The 20,930-nt window shown below is 34.5% G+C and overlaps 2 protein-coding genes across 4 annotated transcripts in view; one reads left to right on the top strand and one right to left on the bottom strand.

The window, feature by feature from the left end:
- Erbb4 (erb-b2 receptor tyrosine kinase 4) overlaps nucleotides 1-20,930 on the bottom strand; it is a 975,681-nt gene that overhangs the window by 781,272 nt on the left and 173,479 nt on the right. The gene's annotated exons all lie outside the window — the stretch shown is intronic.
- LOC125350337 (protein kish-A-like) lies at nucleotides 6,732-7,599 on the top strand. The gene has a single exon (XM_048344828.1). It carries the CDS (start codon nucleotides 6,754-6,756, stop codon nucleotides 6,970-6,972), a length of 219 nt encoding a protein of 72 aa, XP_048200785.1. The 5' UTR covers nucleotides 6,732-6,753; the 3' UTR covers nucleotides 6,973-7,599.

Genomic DNA, 20,930 nt, shown 5'->3' with positions numbered 1-20,930 from the left:
GTACAAATGAGTCTGAGGAAACAGTTTGTTTATAATATTTAGATCTGGCATTTTGTCTGTCAAACTATTATTCCTATCTGGTATTTGTTTTATATACTCCACTTATTTCCATAGAATCTGTTGTAATTGTCATTTCCACTGAAAGAAGTCATCCTTTTTTCTTGAAATTAAGGAAAAATGCTCAAATACTAGAAGAACTAGGTTAAGAAAAGTTAGGTGAGTGGACCAGAGGAAAGACTTTGTAAGATATTTGTATAGTTATGCCTATTACTCAAAGTTGGATATATATATATACACACACATACATACATACATGCATATACACATTATATATATGCATATATAGTCAGAGGATATATATAGAGAGAGACAGAGAGAGGAACAGAGAGACAGAGAGAGGGTAGTAAAGAAACTCAAGATTCCCCTGGCTCAGACTCCTGAAAGTTGAAATTAAAATTCTCTGATTTTAAAGTAGACATACTATGCATATGGTCTGAGGAAAATCACTACCTATCAATATTCTTGTCGAATTTTGCAATCATTTAAGATTGCAAGAACATTAAGGATAAGATACTTAGGAAAAATATACTACATGCTTATTTACATATTTTCCCAATCAACTTTATTGAATACATATTATAAAATAAATGATAAGGCTATCATTTTTCAGTAATGAGAAATGAATCCAAGGAATCATCACTTGCAAATGATATACCATTTGAGCTATGACCTCAACTCTTTGACAATATTTACTTATTCATTTATCCATGTATTTATTTATTTTTAATTTTGCAGGTAACTGGGTTTGAATTGATTGTTTCTCATTTGCTTGGCTTGCGAGTTTTTCTAACACTGTATCGTTGAGCCATGCCTCCAACACAGCATTTCCCTGGTTATAATTTAAAAGGAATCCTGTGGACTTTTCTGCCTGGATTGGCTCCCTACCAACAGATCAGAAGATTTTTTATCAATATGTATGTATGATCAAAACAAAATACTTAAAATATTAAAATCAAATGTCAATATTAGCACTGTGTTGGGGTTCAACACACTGAGGACATTGAGGGTCTAACTCTCCAATTGTTAAAGCATGCTGTAACTGTCTCTCCAGAAACAGATGAGTTAACTACTTCCTCAAATGTCAGCAATAAACGTCCTCTCAGTTAAACATCAATTTAGTATCTTAAAGTCTCATAGAGGGACTACTATATTTTAATTATTTCATCAAAGCAAAATTAAAATTTCACCATTATCAGTGTTATAATCACAATTATTACTTCTGACATTATTTTAATATCTCTCCATTTGCATTTTAATTGACTAAAATATCACACATTGAGTACTGTTAATTATACTTCATTGTTCAGGACATCTCATTTCTGTCAGTTGATAGTGGCATTGGTAGAGATACAGACATAGCCAATATTCAGCCTGCCTTTGGGAAGGGTGTACTTAACATGGGTTTGAAAGTTTTTGAGATTGTAACCTATATCTTCCTTTTGACATCAACTTTCTAAATAACCTTGAACAAAATATCTAATCTGTGTCCATCACAATTATGTATTCTAATGTTTCACTATGTATTGCTATTCATCAATATTCATTACCAATGTATAATAAAAACATGCCTCTTGAAACTTGTGGACTTTCAGAATACAGAAGTTAAGTACTCATTTCAGTCTCCTTCACAACAAGCGTGAGTCATTCATTTGATGGACACTTACCAAGTCATATTTAATGTCAAAACCATTACAGGAAAGATATGGACAGCAGAACTATAAGCATGATAACAGTTACAAAGTACAGATTGCTTGTTTCCTTAAATCTATTTCAACACATGTTATGTCTGTTTGTACAAACTAGTACAATGTTCTTAGAAGAGGGAAGAGGGTAAAAATCATATATCACCCTAATCCTGAAGGCCTAAATCTTGGAAAAAACACAAACAGAACAGTTTCTATAGAATATATTCTTACATTTTTTAAGACTAAAGAAGTTTCTGTCACTTGAACAAAAATGGTAAAAGATTCCTTGATGAGAGAAATTAGATGAGATCAAATTTTGGACACCAGGAAAGCAACATCTGAATATAAAATGTACAACAGAGAAATCTATTATCATAAACATAAGGACCATAACCTGTAGCTCTAGGAAATAAACACAGAAAAGGAAAATAATGTTTGGGTCAACCATGAAGATCATAATTTAAAGTCTTCCATGCTGACACAGAATAGCTAGAGCTTTATCTCATGGGTCAGGAAACTGTCTTGGTAAAACTCATCCAATTGTACACTAAAGAAAGTAAAAATCATTCCTGCACAAGCACAGAATGTGAAGTCTCTCTAAATATCAGATATTTTACATTGTATCTTCAGGTGGGTGTTTGAAAAGAACAAACTGAGTGAGTTTCCCTTGAAGTAGCTATACTCAAGTGGTCCAGGTCAAAAACCTTGCTCATTTTGTGAAACAACTCTTTTGTTGTTGTTCCTTCCTTTATTGTTAAAATGATCTACACAGGGGTTACAGTTTCATAATTAAGGCAGTGAGTGCATTTCTTATCCAACTTGTTACCTCCTCCCTCGTTTTCCCCTACCTCCCTCCTCCCAATTTCCTCTCCCATCATGAATTGTACAGTTAATTTACAACACATAGTTTCGTATTACTATTGCGTTGGTTTGTCTTTTGAACCTTCGTCTCTCCATTTTGGTATTCCCTTTCCCTTTCCCAGTTCCAATACACATATATACAATATCCAGGGTACTGAAAATCAGTTATAGTGATAACAGGGGTAAAACCATGGAAACAAAAGAAAAAGGCATAATTTCACATGGTATGTTGAAAAAACAACAATGATAAACCTCTTGTTTCCAAAACTTGGAGTTCATCTCAATTAGCACTCTTGAACTTGCTTGTCTTCTCACTGCGGGCAGTGTAGACGCTTCTGTTTGACTGCAATAAATGGTTGGATAATTTTTTCCACTAAGTAACAACTGTTGAGTGGTAAATTCCGGTGACTATTATTAGAAATTACCATTTTATTTATACTTTAAATTTACTATTATCCATTTCTTAATCTTCATGAAGTAACAATGTCTATTTTGCCCAAAAATTCATTGATTTAGGCGCTGGGAATATGGCCTAGTGGCAAGAGTGCTTGCCTCCTACACATGAGGCTCTCGATTCGATTCCCAGCACCACATATATGGAAAATGGCCAGAAGGGGGGCTGTGGCTCAGGTGGCAGAGTGCTAGCCTTGAGCGGGAAGAAGCCAGGGATGGTGCTCAGGCCCTGAGTACAAGGCCCAGGACTGGCAAAAAAAAAACAACAAAATTCATTGATTTAATATTCAGTAATATTTTTAAATTGATATTTTTGTCAGATACCACTTCCCAAATAATATATGATAGAGTTTGTAAGGTTAAGAAGCAAATATAGTCTAAATAAACCATTTTAAGTAATAGACAAATATATATTCCTTAAAATTTAACGCCGATCCCAGATGTTTAGCATCATATCTATTTCTTTTGTAAACTTGTTCAACCACTCTGAAAAGCCATATGAGGGTTCCTCAAAAAATGAATAAAGCTCACTTATGACCCACCTATCTCACTCCTGGATATTTACCCACGTGATCAAAAAGCCATATTAAAGTTCCTAGCACAAGTCTGTTCACTGCAGCATTATTTTCCATAGCAATGTAATTCTATGCTTCACACCATTTGTAAGGAAATGAAAAGATTAGGGCAAAAATAATTTTAAGGAAAGTATGCCAGACCCAAAGAAACATAGGCTCCATGGTTTCCTTCATGTGTTAATAATCAGTATAACTAGGTTAGTCCTGACAGAGGATCATAATAGTTCAGAAACTATGTATAAATGACCATATAAAATGATGCTAATCTAAATGAACTTTAAGATATGGAAAAAAGAGGGTTTCTTTGTTTTTTTTGTTTGTTTGTTTGTTTTTAGTGCAGTGTTTTCAGTTTTCCTCCCCCTGGTTTATTCCCTGTGGTCACTGTCTTTGATTTAGGTACTCTTTGTGTTGTATATAAGTTTATCTGATTTGGGGAAGAGAAGGGGAATCACAGAAAGGGTGAGACAAAGGGTGAACCAATGAAATAGTGATACTCACTAGACACCATGCTGGAAATGAACTTTATAAGTTGGGGGAGAGAGGAGTCACAGCGGGGGTGGGGGGGTGAGAGGAAAAGGGGAAGAAAACTAGGGAGGAGTAAATACTGTTCTAAAAAGTTGTACTCACTACCTTCCTTATGTAATGGTAACCCCTCTGTACATCATTTTTAAAATAAAATACAATAAATTTTAAGCTAGATTCCATATATATAGCAAAATAATTTCTGTTTCTTTTCTATTGAAATATAAGATTGCAAACAGCAGATGCATGTGAGATTGTGTTAAATTAAATGTTTGTAGAGTACAAGATCCCAAGATACCTTTTTCTCCTTCTTTCTTCCATCTTTTTCTCCTATTCTATTGTCTTCTCCTTTACTTTTTTCTTTTCTCCATCTTTCTTTTCCATCTTTTGACTCCTAAGTCATTATTTCAAAGGTTAAATCTTATAAAAAAAAACACTCTTATGGAATATTTGTTCATGACTCTTTTGAACTCTTAAAGAACACTGAAAAGTTTTTGGCAAGCATTTTCATATATAAAGGAATGGTTGGAGCTCCAGTGGCCCAATCGGTTAGCGTGCAGTAGTTATAAGGAATGGTACATCTAGACAAATAAGTCATCAATAGAAATGTATTAGGGAAATACCTCTATTGCGTATTATTTTTCAATTTGGGGTATCAAAGTATTCATTTTATAGCATACAACATTCTGCTTAAAAATACTAACAATCAAATTAGAAGCTGGAAGTAACTGGTAAAATTCCCCAAACTATACCCATATTATACCCCTTTGGTAGCAAATACAGCAAATGAAACAGAGCTCTTACAAGTAATTTTTGAGAAATGAGTAAATGTATTGTATCTGTATATGCATATTTTGGACCACTAAATATATCAGTCCCTTTCTAGTTTGTTATCAAATGAACATACTTCAGGATAGGACAAATGGTGCTTTATTAAGAAGAAATATGATCCTACTATCTTTTTAGTAACTTTTCTAGTTACTAATATAATGTTTTATATATATACATACATATATATGCTATATACACTATATATGATATATATGGTAAATCAATATGTAATCCATGTGAAAGTGCAATGAATGTCCAATTTCAAAACTATCTCAAACTGTTCTACAATGGCTATTTACTACTATTTCTAAAATCACCAATCAGTTTCATTTGCTAGATACTTTTGTTTATTCAGACTCTTGTCATTAGAATACCTTCATGCTCGCTAATCTTGGATAATATGAATTGGACACATTGGTAATTTCCATAAACTACTGTTTATTCTCCTCTACTAAATTATCTGGTGCTTGCATTATAAAAGGGATTTTACAGTTCTCAGGGAACTTTTTCAATATGAACAATTTTTTGTGTGATTACTTTCTTCACCCCATTATATCTATGAGCTTTTGAATCTACTTCTAGAAACCTACCTGAGTAGTTAACAATATAATTAGCCAGTTGCTAGTGATTGCTCAAGCATGTAATACTAGCTACTCAGGAGGTGGAGAGCTATGAATCAGGATTCGAAGCCAGTCTGGACAGGAAACTCTACAACTCTTATCTCCAATTAACAACCAAGAAACTGGATGTGGAGCAGTGACTCAAGAAATGTACCCATTGCCTTACATATGAAACTGTAACTCTCTGTAATTCACTTTGACAATAAAGGGGGGGAAAAATTCAACTCAAAACAACAACAACAGAAACCAGTAGAGTGACCAGGCCTTGAATTTAAGTCCCATGATGACATGAACAACAAAGAGAGAGAGCAAAGAGAGAGAGAGAGAGAGAGAGAGAGAGATTTAAACCAATTATGAAAATTTTAAAATTAACATAATGAAATAACACTTTAAGAAAAATTAGCTAAAATTAGAAAATTTATCCTAAAATACTGAGTTCATTCAATATTAACATACAAAAACACATCAAATAATTTTCAAACAGATCATTTTTGCCAAAATTATATGGAAAAGCATTAAGTTAAAAATATTATATTCAAGCTTACATGAATAAGTAATTTTCAAGTTGTCTTTATAATTCCTTCAATTTGCTTAACATTCTTTTACTGGTAGTAGAGTTTGAACTCAGAGCCTTGCAATCTTCCTTAACTTTTTCCATCAAGTCTACTTTGTCTACCACTTGAGTTGTACCTCAACTTCCAGCTTATACAAGAGTCTCTTGGATCTGTGTGCATGGGCTAACTTCAAACAGGGATATTCAGATCTCAGCCTCCTCAGTAACTAGGATTACAGCTATGACTCACAAGCAAGTTGCTTAGCTTTCCACCATATTTTTTAACACATTCTCAGGACTCTTTTGTTTTAAACAACCACTTTTTTTTCCCCAGCTCTGGGGCTTGGACTCAGGGTCTGAGCACTGTCACTGGCTTCTTTTGCTCAAGGCTAGTACTCTACCTCTTGAGCCACAGTGCCACTTCCAGCCTTTTCTTTTAATGTAGTGCTGAGGAAATCAAACCCAGGGCTTCGTGCATGCTAGGCAAGCACTGTACTGCTAAGCCACATTCCCAGCCCTAAACAACCACTTTTGAGTGGTTAAAAACTCTCAAAGCAGGAAGGGTGATGAGCTGGGGTGTCTCTGGTCTCACTATGTCTGCCATTTTCAACTTTCAGAGTCTGTTGACTGTAATCTTGCTGTTTATATGTACATGTGCTTATATCCGATCCATGGCACCCAGCATCCTGGACAGAAATAAAACTGGACTCTTGGGAATATTTTGTAAGTGTGCCAGAATTGGTGAACAAAAGAGTCCATATGTTGCAGTGTGCTGTATAGTGATGGCCTTCAGCATCCTCTTTATACAGTAGTTTGGAAAAATGCCGGATGTAATTACCATCAGACTTCAGTGTGAACAAGGACTTACCTATGGGAAATAATGAAAAGAATGTTAACCGTTTTATCTCTGAACACTGAATGAGATAAATTTCCAGATGTTTTTCCTCTATTTTTATGTTATTGGACCAATGTTCTAAATACATTATTAAGATGTAACCACTTAATACACAAAGTCTTACAGTCTGCAGCAATCAACCTTAGTACTGTCATTTTAATATTACATTCTGCAAAGGCCATTCTGTTTTATAAGACATAAAGTTTTAGTAAAGTGTCCTTAAGGTACATAATTTATAAACAAAATTTATAAATTGCTCAAGTTCCTTTCAAGTTCCTAAAAAAGACAGATCTTTATAGAAGGAATCCCTTTTTGGGATAGCCTTTTATATTGAGAAAAATGGTCCACTTTTGTGTTGATGAGGGTTACATTCATGTTTAGTGATGTTTACTTTTCATCTGTACACATATCAATCATTAGCCAGTTTAACTCTACTTTTATCAACTTCTGTAATTAAAAGTATTTAAAATGAGCATGCTCAGTTTTAAGAAGATAAATGAGACGTGATTTAAAGGAGTACTGGGAAGATGTTCATATTTAACATAAGAAAAAAGATTAAGAAATCAGTGTATAGTAGTCTCCAACGTTCCTGGTCAAGTATAGGTATCTTAAGCATGACTGTGACTAACTAACTGTCATTCTCTGAAAAAGACAAACTTTGTAAAATGAAAAGAGAAAGATATAATTGGAGAATAACACTACTATATGTGCATTTTATGTCATTTTAGTGTCAAATCTTAAAAACTGAATGCTTAATTATATTACCTAAAAATGCAAAAAGAAACAACACCTCTCAAAGCATAAATTAGTTTGGACAAATGTGGCATCATTTAAAAAGAAGAAAGGATAAGTCAGTCATTTCTGAATTTTATAAAGTCTCAGCATATTTTCAATTCAACTGAACTGGGAAGAAACAAAAGAAAGAATAGTAAAATAATCATGTTTTCACTCTTGCAAGGATCAAATTTCAAAACTTTTGAAGAATATTTGCTACAAATTAATTAGAATATTATTTACAACATAGCTCACTAAAAGGGAAAAATAAATGATAATACCAATTAATAATGAAAAATATGAGAGCCAATTGTTTCTTATCTCCAGCCATACTGTTAACAAAGACAAAGTTTTCCTTTTCTTTTCCTGTTTTACTATTAGAAATCATGATAAATTATCATCAACCTTATTTTTATTACTCCCCAGTATTAACAGGTACAGAGACCAAAAGATTATGATCTAATTGCATAACAGAACAAGGTTAACTTAATTTTCAATCTCATATTTGAGGGAGAATCTAAGCTAATTTGCTTTTTAAAAAGTCATAATCTGGCCACAGTTTAAGATAACATTCAGTATTTTATTTGTTCAAGTCCTGAAGAAACAGGAGGTCTAAGTACTACACCTGACAGATTATGCAAGATAAATGCCAAGGTTTACAGGAAAAGGGCTGCAGAAAATATTTATTAGTTAAAACCTTTCAATTCTGTGAATAGTTACCCTACTTTACTGATGTTACTCATGAGTATATTATTATGCCCTTCTAGTTAACTCCATCTGCACATTCATCTTGGGGTAAAGTACCTGACAATGAGCAAGTCATTCATCATTGTGAGTTTCTGGGGTTAAAGATTTTGTTTTTCTTAATTATATCAGTATTGGAGATTGTGGAGCAATTCATGGAGAGAAACATAGCAAGTGGCTTCTAAGGAAATTTCCAGATAAGATACATGCAAACAAACACAAACATAACAGTACTCACAAACTGAAGTCACAAGTATAATTATTTCTTATGTCTCCTAAATATAAAACAAGATAAAATAAGTAATTTGATCTTAATTCTATGTTGGGAATATAAATATTGTGAAAATTCTCAGAATAGCTTCATGTCTCCAACTATAACCACCATTTCTACCACTTTTCTAGACTTCTGCAAATCCCCTGTCATGTCTGAGGACAAAGTATAATTGTTTTGATTTTACAATGTGTCCAGGTCACTTTGCAGCTAACATAAATGGTGTGTAGCTTTCCTTATTACAAAATTCAAGGGGCAGATTTTAGAGATTTTGTTAATATATGGAATTTCTTTTGTGAATTCTGGTGCTGGAAGAAGAAACCCTATCTTGCAACTGACAAACTTCATCACATAAAAAGCTAATTATTTTCCAAAGGCATATGGTGAATCTACAGAAGGTATCTCTTTATTATGCAATATAGTTCAGAATAAATTTACATCCACTCAGAAACAACTAACAAAGCCACTGCAGTATGAGATTTCAATTAAGCTTTTAATTCCGACCTCACCAAATATTAACTAGATGTAGAATTCAGAAGTCAAATATTGAGTCCTTCCAGGCAGATGTAGAGAAGGAAGTTATAAGAAAATACATGAGGATTAGAAGCTTGAACAAAGAACCCAGTCCTTGAAACAGAAAATTATCCCTTGAGAATACCAACAGACTATCTTTCCTACTGTGTGCTTTTGATTGCTGTTCACCTAACACTATCCTCATAAATAAGAACATTTTCGACAATTACATCCTGTTATCTAGATTAGGACAATGTGTCATAGGAGTTGGCACTGGTATACACATGTGCGTACATAAACACTATATATGAAGCTATCCTTGTGAACACAATAAAACTGTTTTTCCCTTTGGGAAGGTAAGAATCATTGGCATTCTAGCACTAAAGAGCATCTAACCTAGTAATAATCTTTAATCAAATCTGATGGCTGCACTCCTGCAGCAGTCTGATCTGAGTTCCCCTCTTTTTATATCATCAATCTTCTTCAGGCTGGCATCCATCAAGCTATGTGGCAACTCCCATTCACACTAAATAAGCTTTCAGGCGAATTTACTTTGGAATCCCAAATGATCTAGTGTAAGTTTCCAATCACTCTTTCACCGAATTGCACCCAGATAGCCCCTGGCATTTTGATAAAAGTGGTTTGTCAATAAAATGCTGAGAGAAGTTGCTTGTTTGGAATGTATAGTGTCATCGGAGAGACTAGTAGCTGAGCAAGCTTCTTTCTCAACATGGGAAGACTTTGAAGTGGTGAAGAGGACGAGGTGAGGCTCCCCGCACCATAATGAATGTCTGCTAAAAGTACTGACACATACACCTCAGTGAATGCATTGTATTGGCTGAGGGTTACAGCAACAAAGTTATTTAAAGAGTTAAGCACTCATTATAGCTGTGTGAAAAATATTATTTTACAATTTGATTGAGCTTCAAGTTGTGGGGGATATTTCTTTCTTTGTTCATCTGCTTCATTTTTGGTTGAGGCAGGATCTTGCAATATACATCAGGCTATCGCAGAACTCAAGATCCTCCTGTCTCCACTTTCTGAGTATTGGAATGAAGGCATGTCTCACAGAGGCATATCTCTGTGTCTCTCTGTCTCTGTCTCTGTCTCTCTATATCTGTGTCTGTCAGTCTGTCTGTCTCTCTGTTTATATCTCTCTGACTCTACTTCTGCATCTCAGGATTGAATCCAAGGCTTGGCACATATTCCAATTGAGCTATACCACTAGCCCTGGAGAACGTATTGTGCCACAAACTCCAGAATGCCTCCAGAAGGCATTATGGTTCACATATATATAATCCTAGCTACTAGAGGGATAAGTAGAAAGATTGCAGTAGAAGCCCAGAACTGGGCAAAGTACAAGGAACTATGCAGAATACTAAAGCAAAGAAGGTTTAAAGATATGTCTCAAGTTGGAGAAAATAACCATGCAAATATGAGGCCCTGAGTCCAAACCTTAGTATTGTCAGAACAAAAGAAGGAGTAAGAGAAATGATATTGTTGATTATCTGAGGAAAATTTTTCTGTTACATTTTATATGTTAAATTATATTAGTATGCAAGATTGATGAATGTCATTCACCTATTTATTTTGTTTTCAATTAATACTTCACTTATTCTAGTGCAAATCAATCTAGATCTTTAAAATCATAGGTAAAAAGAAATCAGGTAAATTCCTTGACATCATTTTCTTTTTAAAATCTTTATTTCAAATAGTATAGTAAAAGAAATTTTTGATAAAATACTTTTAGTACATTACATTAACAAGGGAACTATTAACTGTTGATCATCAATAGTTCCGAAATTGATCGTCTATAGTTCCCAAATTCCAACAGTCACCTGACTATGAATCAGTTAGACACCTAGTTAAAAATAAAATATCCAGGTGCCAGTGGTTCCCACTTGTAATCCTACCTATGTGGGAGGCAGAGGTTGCAATGTTTACACTTCAAGACTAGCATAGGCATATGGCAAGACCCTACTCAACAAAAACTGAGTGTGGTAGCACAATCATGTCATCATAGCTACATGGGCAACTCAGATTGGGCACATCATGATTTCAGGAGAGCTTGGATAAAGAGCCTTAGGAAACAAACGTCAGTGAAAGAAGTTGGGAATGATGACATGTGCCTTTTATCTCAGCAACATCAGAAAGCCTACAAAAGTACATATGGACAGGAAGGGGTACCTTAGCTCAAAACTAATCCATGAAAAATTAGGGCTGAAAATGTAGTTTAGTGGGACCTGCCTAGCAATCCCAAGGTTCTAAGTTCTAAATACAGTGTTGCCAAGATGAAATATATGCCAAACTACATTCAGGTGATTTTAAAATTAAAATGGCCCTTAAACTATTACTGAGGAAAGTAGCCACTTTTGTGTGTGCATAATATGTCTGTATAAAGCCTTAAAGATTTTGTTTCACAATTCTTAGAATTGCCAAAGTTTCAAGATGAAAGGATTTCAATGAAATATACAGTACAAGCACCTAGTTTGCAGGAAAAAATAGATGAAGACTGTCTCAAACTCACAGAAACAAGGCAAAAGGCTGAAAGCAGAACATTCTGCTTGATCTCTATCATCCCTGCTCTGAGAAAGCAAATGGATATGTTCTTTCCTATGTCATAGGCAATATTTCTCATACTTGGTGGTGTATAAATACAGACACAAACTTATGGTAAATCCAGTTTATAATATACTTATTTGTATCAGTTCTATTTAAAAAGCCAAAAGAATGTTCTTTATAAGAATTTGAAGTTAAATTACAACTAAGTTATAACTTTTTGTTGTTGCTTTAAAAAAAAAATCTCCTATCTGCCTAGCACTTGTGGCTTATTTGCAATTCTAACTACTGGGGAAGCTGAGATTTGAGAATCAAATTTCAAAGGCATCCCACAGCAGAAAAGCCTATGAGAACCTGATCTGCAAGTCAACAGCAAGTAGCAGAATTTGGTTTTGTGGCTCACATGGTAGATCTCCCAACTTGAGTTCAAAAATGATATAGCTAAAGTAGAAGGTGAGGCCCTGAGTTTAAGCCTCAGTAAGAGCACAAAGAAAAAAATAAAATAAAACCAAAAAAGCCCCTACATGTGTGTTTCTCTGGATAGTGGTTCAGTCTTCTACTCACCCACAAATGGGGTTCAATCTTCCACTTCCCCAGATCTGCACATTCATTCATAGAATAGCAGTTTACCCATCATGTGTCATTTTCTACACCTATCCACCCACTCTGTCTGACTTCAAAACCTCCACTGATCAGGAATCAAAAGTACTTAAAAGTCAGTCAAGCTTTTTAAGAAACAGTTTAACTCTTTTTTAAAAAAAATTCTTTGTTTAATCTTGCCCTGTGTCTTCTAAACACACACCAAAAAAAAAAACTAAATTCTTCAATAAAAGAATGCATTAAATTGTTTTCAACAATATAAACCACAGACTCCCTTTAAAACGAGGCTCATTGTTTCTAAGTGTACTCATTGGCAAAGGGGGGAAAGAACTATCCAAAACAGGCCTAGCAAAGGTGTATCCTTCCTCAGATCAATTACAATAATGACAAACCTAAATTGAACACTTACACTTAAAGTCCTGTGAAATGGGTAGGTTTTTTCAATCCCTACAGTTTACAAATTCAATAAGCTGCTATTCTGGTATTACCCAAATAGTCCAGCATCACACAGGTAAGAAGAAGCAGAGGTGCCCTCAAATGAAGGTCTACATGATGAAAAGACTATATCTCCCAGAAGACCTGCTTAGTGCAGGTTATGGTTGTAAAACAGGATACTTCAATTTGCCTAATGTAACTACTATTATAATCAGGTCTTTCATTTACTTGTTTTGCAAAGTTAGAAACACAGAATAGCATAATCAGGAAAGAACATCTCAGTCCATTGTTTTGTGCATTTGATTTCTTCCTTCCTCAAAGGGATTGTTTTAAATTAGATATTTCTGTTTCTCGAAGTAAATATTGTTAGAAATAAATTGGATTAGTCTCTAGAAAGAGTAAAAAGGCAAAAAAAAAAAGATTCAGGTGTGGGGAAAAAGGAAATGTAACAAGTTAATCTTCTTGTAATTTAATTTTACCTACAAGGTTTTTGACAGCTGGGGATAACTGTGGTCTTATGTTCTGTGGGAAAACTGAGGATGACTGACTTAACTGAGTTGCCGTGTTGCCTAAAACACATGTAGATGGTTATTAAGTTAAAATAAGCAAATCTAAAGAGAAGAACATTCATTCCCTAAGGTTTTATAAGAATTCTTTTTATGTAACTTATGGGAGCCTCTGTCTATGCTCCTTTAGGTACTTGAACAATTACACCACAATTCCAGCTCAGCTTTTAGCTATTATTTTGGCAGTGAAGGTCTAGCAGACTTTTCTGCTTGAGCTATCACCTTCTAGATATCAGCCTCCAGAGTAGTTATTAATAGGAGCGTGAACCACTGGCACCCAGAACACTTCTTAATTTTGAATCACTTGAATCTTGCCTGAAATGAAGTTTCTGGCTTGCCTCCATACTCCCCAAACTAATTCCAGCCACAAAATGAAGATAAAGATTCTTAAAAGTTTCGTTGGTTAAAGGTGTTTTGCCACACATTGTGGCTCAAAGAGCCAAGGAATATAATTCCTACCACTCCTCAATGCCTTCTCTGTCTCAGGGTCAGAGGGCCACAGACATTCCGTGCCTTAGTTCCAAATTCTGTGATCCATCCCAGCTGCCATATTGCCATGGTCATTTCAGCTGTCACATCTCTGTGGTCAGTCTCCATCTCTGCTCAAACTCTGCACAGGACCTTGAAGACTTCCCACTGCTAGAGGCAGCTCATTTTGTGACACTCATCTAGTTGCTAAAACTTAAAGTCAAAAAGCGGTCAGCTTGTATTTATTTCTACCTATCATTTTTACTTTTCCTTCATCATATAATCTAAATCTAATTAATGTGTATGTGTGTATATGTACATAGATATGCCTTAACAAATTTGTAGTAATGATTCTATGATCCTATCTTCCTCAGAAATCTGCAGTTTCAACATTCTCACACCTTCCAGTTTAGTTTACTGCAGTTTGTTATTTTTTTAATGTAGTTATATGGCTTGTTTTATTTGTATAGATATTTAGTTTAGTTTGCTTTTCTTATTATTTTATCACTGTGGTTGTTATTTTTGCATGTGTTGATTTTCCCTTTGTGTGTCTGGAAACAAGCATGTAGCTCAGGTGTCTCAAAATTTCCAAATTGTAACCTTTCTTAAGACCAACTCTGTAGCAAGCCCAAAGCATGTAGCTAAAACTAGAAACTTATTTATTGTGGAGAAAGGGTAAGACAACTTTGTATAAGTAACAAGTTATCTCTGGAAGCTACGACATTTTACACTCAAAGCACATGAGCTTATCTCATCTAGCACTCTCAGTGCATGATTGAAAGAAGCGCAAATGTTACCTGCAAGATGCATACCATCCTTGGCATCCTTTCCTTCCAAAGGCTGTTCTCCACAACATGAAGCAATAAGTTAGAATTTCTCTCTCCAAGTATAAGACAGCACTCCTTTCTCAAACCATACCAACTATTAACAGACACTTGTGCTCCAAAATCAATCCAAATGCATTTAGTTCCAAAAGCAGATGCCAAGGACTGAAAAAGGGGTCGCAGGGTCTTCATTGGAATTGATCTTCCAATGGTGCCTGAAGCAGTTTTGTGTGAATCTTAAAGCAAATTTAAGCAAGGGAGAGTGAAGGAGTTGAACTGATAGAGGGTTAGCATCCAGAATTTCAGGTGAGTGGGTCTTAAATAGCAGCATCATGTGATCAGGTAGACTTGTGAGACAGAGTCTTAGTCGTACTGCTCCATGGATACCAAGAATTAGCCTACAAACTCCTTACCTAGTTCTTCCAAGGAATGGAATGAGGTTTCTAGGTCAGTTTTGTTTACTTTTCCTTCTTTATTTCATAAAAAGAAGAAATAAAGTATCAGTGTTTCTTCTTTTTATGAAATAAAGTATTTACAGAAGCATACCATGGTTCTCCCATTTCTCACTATTATCGCTCACACCTTAAGAAAAAGGCAATTATGATTTGTAACTTAAGGATTTTCTCACTAAAAGCACTGAAGAAATATGTATCTGCCTGTCAGAAAAACTAGACACAGGTTATTACATTGAGATTCCTAGGAAGTGGAGAGGCCAAAAGGGTAAAAGTCTCTGGAGGTAGAAGTGAAGGTAAGGGAAATACATAAGGATGTTTATTGTATACCAAGAAAACCAACACTGGGAAACAGAAAGCCAGACCCAAAGACAGTGGGGGGAAAAGCCCATCATTCTTAGGCTTCAATCTTTTTCTCTGCAACCTCTTTCTAACCCTGGGGCCATTTTCTTTTTAAGTCACTGGTAGGTCATGATTACCTGCCCTTCATAAATTTCTTGTGCTGTTATGAGACTCAAAGGACATGGTTACAGTAAAGTGCTGGGAACATTGTAACCACAGTGTCAGTATATTATTACTGTTATTTCCTGACTCCAAAGTCTTGCTCAAAAAGAAAACAAAATAAACTACAACCTGAAGTACTTAGCTCTTCGTTGATTTTTGTACATTCATTTTTCAAACTCATATCAGAAAGGCAGCAACAATCTCTAAAAAGACTCTTATTGTCCAATATTAAATGTCAGGATAGCATTGTAGACCAATGATAGGCATACAGGCTATATGAAGCCTTTGAAAGACTTTTACACTTATAATCATCAGTTAATCCTTCCTATACATGAGGTGTTAATACAACATTTAAAATTTTATGGTTTGCAATTGTATAATTATGACATACTAGTGTTTGGTATATTTAAAGCAAAGAGTAACTGTATTTATTAATATTATTAATTAATTGTGGGAATACAGGTTCAGTAAGGTAATAAAGTCAAGAAAATGTATCTCAAGGAAATCAACATCTATGAAAAATTGTCAAGGCCTTAATCAAAATCTAATGAAACCTAACTGAACTGCTTACAGGACAGAATTAAAAACAAAACAACAATGAAATCTACAATGAAATCTGTGTTTCTACACTGTTACCTGAAAAAACATTTCAAAATATTTTAAGAATAAGAATGCATTATACACACCCATGAAATTATGCCTAGTTCATTAGATGTTTTGTTGGTAATCTTCATGGAATATCAAGTTAATCATATATACTTCATCATTCCCCCAAAGTACTCTCAGATGAATTTGCACTTGTCATAAAAATAGCTTCTTTGATGGTTTGTCCTCTTTTGGTTGACAGTTGAAGAAGATTCGCCTAACTAATCAGAAATAATGTGGAAAAATGCAGGTTTACATGTGTCACAGAATAGATTCAATATTTGGGGTTCATCTCTCCCCATTGAAATCATTCTTTAATATAACTCTAGACTTGAAACATAATCTCATATGTATATGTGTGCATATATGCACACAAACATGTTTGTCATATATATTCACATATGTATGTGTACATGTATATATATATATGTATGCACACAAACATATATAACAGTTCTGATTTTCATGACACAGGAACTGAAGAAAGAATTGGCTTAAAATCAGAATTGGTTTGGTGTCTAGACATTTGACTTTGGACAAATTACTCACACAATCTGAATACCCTTTTCTTACCCAAATCACAAGTATAGAGAAAATCTCTTATAAAATATCACTGATGGGCTGGGGATATAGCCTAGTGGCAAGAGTGCCTGCCTCGGATACACGAGGCCCTAGGTTCGATTCCCCAGCACCACATATACAGAAAACGGCCAGAAGCGGCGCTGTGGCTCAAGTGGCAGAGTGCTAGCCTTGAGCGGGAAGAAGCCAGGGACAGTGCTCAGGCCCTGAGTCCAAGGCCCACGACTGGCCAAAAAATATATATATATATATATCACTGAGGGCATAGCGCAGGAAAACAAAGAAGGTCACTTAGCATATTATGAAACCCTATCAGGTTACTTGCCTTCATTTTACAATCTAGGCCTTTTCATAAGCAGAAAAGCACTACTGTAAAAGCATCATCTTTATGTTTATTAAACTTCTAGGATATCTAGACTTTAATTATTTCAAAGATATTTTAATCCACATGCATTTTTTTAATACTTATCACATTCAATACATGCATGGTAACCATTGGGGAAGAGTTTACTAGATGAAAATAAGTCTGTTGTAAAGGATTTCCTTGCAATTATTTCACAGCTACTATCCTGGCCACACGCTCATACAGCTTTTCAAATTAGTATCCTTAGATTACCAAGCCCATAATCAGAGCAGTGGAATTTTATGAGGAACTCAATGACTAAAAAAATGATCACTCAAGCATTTGAAAAACTAGAATACATTTAATTTTGAATAGTAGCATTATAGATAATACAGAAGCATTCAGTAAAAACACTGAGGTGTGTTACACCAAAATAATGTCTCACTTTATAGATATATTACAGATACATGGTGAACTGAGCAAAGTACTTGCTAATATCTCTGTTAAATGTTATTTTGCTCAGCTGAGAAAATGAAATACCAATCTTGAAATCAGTACATAGAAAATAGAGCTGATTGCTTGATTGAATAAAAATTGGATTGCTAACTCATATTGAAAATAAACAATTCTAATGTGTGAAATACTTGAGATAAAGTAATCTTCAGAGACTAGAAATTCTTATCAAATTAAAGGAAATTTAAAAATTACTTTTGCCATACTTTCATATCAGGAAAATGACCTAAATTCTTCCATCACTGCATTTTAATTATTCCATCATGAAAAGCCATCTTTTGGCTAATTGATTATGAAGACCTACATGTCATGCTTTTACTTATTTAATCACTTTTATTTTCTCTAATTTAGCCATCATTCTGAGCCCTTTTGCTTTTGAGGATAATGATTTTCTTAGCTCTGGTTTTTAATCTAAGAACAAAAGCAAAGTTCTTATTGTATGTCCCTAATATTTTAAGGTCTTAAAGTTGCTACATTTCAGTCATGGGTTTTCTGAGGAGTTAGTCCCCAGCACCTCATGGTTTCTTCTGCATCACAATTTTGTGCTGTATTCAACACCTATCCACCCACAGCAGTCTTCAGAATAACCTAATCCAATAAACCTGTCGCATTCCTCCTTGACCTGGTGAATTGTGACTTTTGTCCTCTCCTACCTGATGAGAGAAATGCATTCTACAGTTTCAGAAAGGATTACAGAAAGGATTCTACAGTTGCTTTTGGCAGCCTGTTATGACCACAAGCATAACAAAAGCCACGATGAAACCAAAATTTGAATGGCAGAATACATTCTTAAGCTTCTGAAAAAATAATTTGTAACACTCTGTACCCCCTTTTATAGGCAGTAATACGTTTCCTTTACCCATCTTGGAAGTCTCCATTTAGACCTCATTTGCTTGGTGATGCTCTCACAAACTGAACCAAGCAGAACTAATCTGTCAGACCTTCCCTTTGTAAACAATGAGTGTACACAGAGATGTGCTTTTGAACTCAATCATTATGTTTAATGTTGGAAGTATAATAAAACCATGAACAGCTCAAGGGCAGAAGGGTATTTTTATTTTAATTATTTTTTGACTTGTATTATTACAGTCACAGAACAGTGCGTACCACATAATAGATGAATTCTGTACCACCATAAAGTGTGGGTGGTTTTAAGATTAAGAAAAGATGACTTGCTTGTGCTTTTTCCAAATCTTGTAATTATAATTTTGGTACTCTACTTCCTTATTATGAGAATATTAGGATAGAATTATTTGTAAGAGCACAACAGCACAAAATGTTCATGTCAGATCATCTATACTAACATTTTTTATTTAAAGTTGTGAAGGATTTTTCATTCAGTCTTTTAAACTTTTTGGATGATGATTATTGACAATTAGAGGAAATTTTCAATTCCTATAATTTAGTGCATCCCAAGATAAAATCCTTCCCTCCTTCTTTCCTTTCTTTTCTCTTTCTTTATTTCTTTCTTCCTTCTCTTTCTCTATCTTTCTTTTTTTCTTACTTTTTTTCTGATTCATTGGAAAAGATTCACCTCTCAGAACTGTGTAGCTTAATGCATAAATATGAAGTGACCACATCTACATTACTACATTTTATGGTGTAATATATGATAAACACCTCAAATGAAAATCTTGGATCTCTACTTTAAAATACATGTGCAGTGCTTAGAATCACATGGGTTCTAAGTAACTGAAAAGTAATGAAAAATATTGCCTGTGTATCCCATATTAGAAATCTTAATTCTCTGTGGAGGTCTACTGTGAATCATCTTAATGTACTTTCCCCAGTTTAATGCCTTATGGCCCTTAAACTGTAGTGATTCTTGATAAAGAGGATGAATCTAAAGGTAGACTCTAAAATTGATTGATAGATTGGAAATCTGAAAAGTATTCCCATTGGCACTACATTTAAATGTCAACACTAATCTATTTGCTGCTTATCTCTGCAGTGGATGAATCATTTCTCTGAGAAGTAGGAGAAAAATCCCATTTATAAGGAAACAACCAAGGGAACTGAGAAACAGAACAAAAAGAGGGATTAAATCTTTCCAAAAAATCACTTAATTGATTGCCTGACAATTATAACAGTAATGCTTTAAGTCTGAAGCATGACATTCTCTGGCTCTGTTTTTCTTTTCTACTTAATTAGAACAAAATAAAATATAAATGTATTCATCGTTAGCTAGAACTATGAGGGAAATTACAAAGGAAGTTGTAGGCAATAAAGCCCCAGCTGCTTCTTTGTAGTTAAGTTCACTAGAGAATTTAGCAGAAAATACAATTTTCTAATTTATTATGCCTGTGTATTGCAAGCTGCTTATAGGAAGATGTAAGGAAAAACCTTATTACCAAAATCTACTTAAATGCAGCATAGGATAAAGGCGTGAAATGAAATACCATGATTAACCAAAGCTCTCACATTTGGGAGTGAAATAGATATTGACAAGCACATTTTTCCCATATTATTTACTACATAATACCATGTTTGTATTATCTGATTGGTGTGATTGGCAACAAAAGAAATCTCTTACTAAGACAAGCCAGGTGAAGAGACCTGCCTGCCCACCTTACAAATGGTGAGAATGCTGCAAGACCCCCCCCCCCCATATAGAGGACAGAGAAGTGAACATAGGCAGGGTTACTATCTTGCTGTGTTATAACCACATAGTAAAACATGGGGACTCTCAACTCCAAGTCAGGATGTGTTTACACACCAACACAGTTGTGTTTGTACATTTGAAAACAGATACGTTGAAGAAACCGGTCTACAAAATACACCAGGCCCAAAAGCAAAAATATACCAGGTAAAAGTCTCCAAAGTATGTTATTTATCATGTATCAAAAACCACTACTCACTTTTGAAAATCATCTGAATAATAATGTCTTTTAAAGCTATTAAAGATCCTCAAAACTTTGTCTCAAGCATATCCAAGAAGTCTTATGAACTAAAAGTTTATAAAATGTGCTTACTGTATATGACGATTTAAATAAATGCTCTTTTTGTTTTTCTTTTCTTCCTAGCCACAGGTTTGGCTCACTACTTACAAAGATGTTTTCACTGAATAGGTCCTTTATCTTGTATA

Source organism: Perognathus longimembris, chromosome 4, assembly GCF_023159225.1.
Source record: "Perognathus longimembris pacificus isolate PPM17 chromosome 4, ASM2315922v1, whole genome shotgun sequence".
Classification (NCBI taxonomy): domain Eukaryota; kingdom Metazoa; phylum Chordata; class Mammalia; order Rodentia; family Heteromyidae; genus Perognathus; species Perognathus longimembris.
The sequence above is the reverse complement of the archived record's forward strand: the minus strand, read 5'-3'. Positions and strand labels throughout refer to the sequence as shown.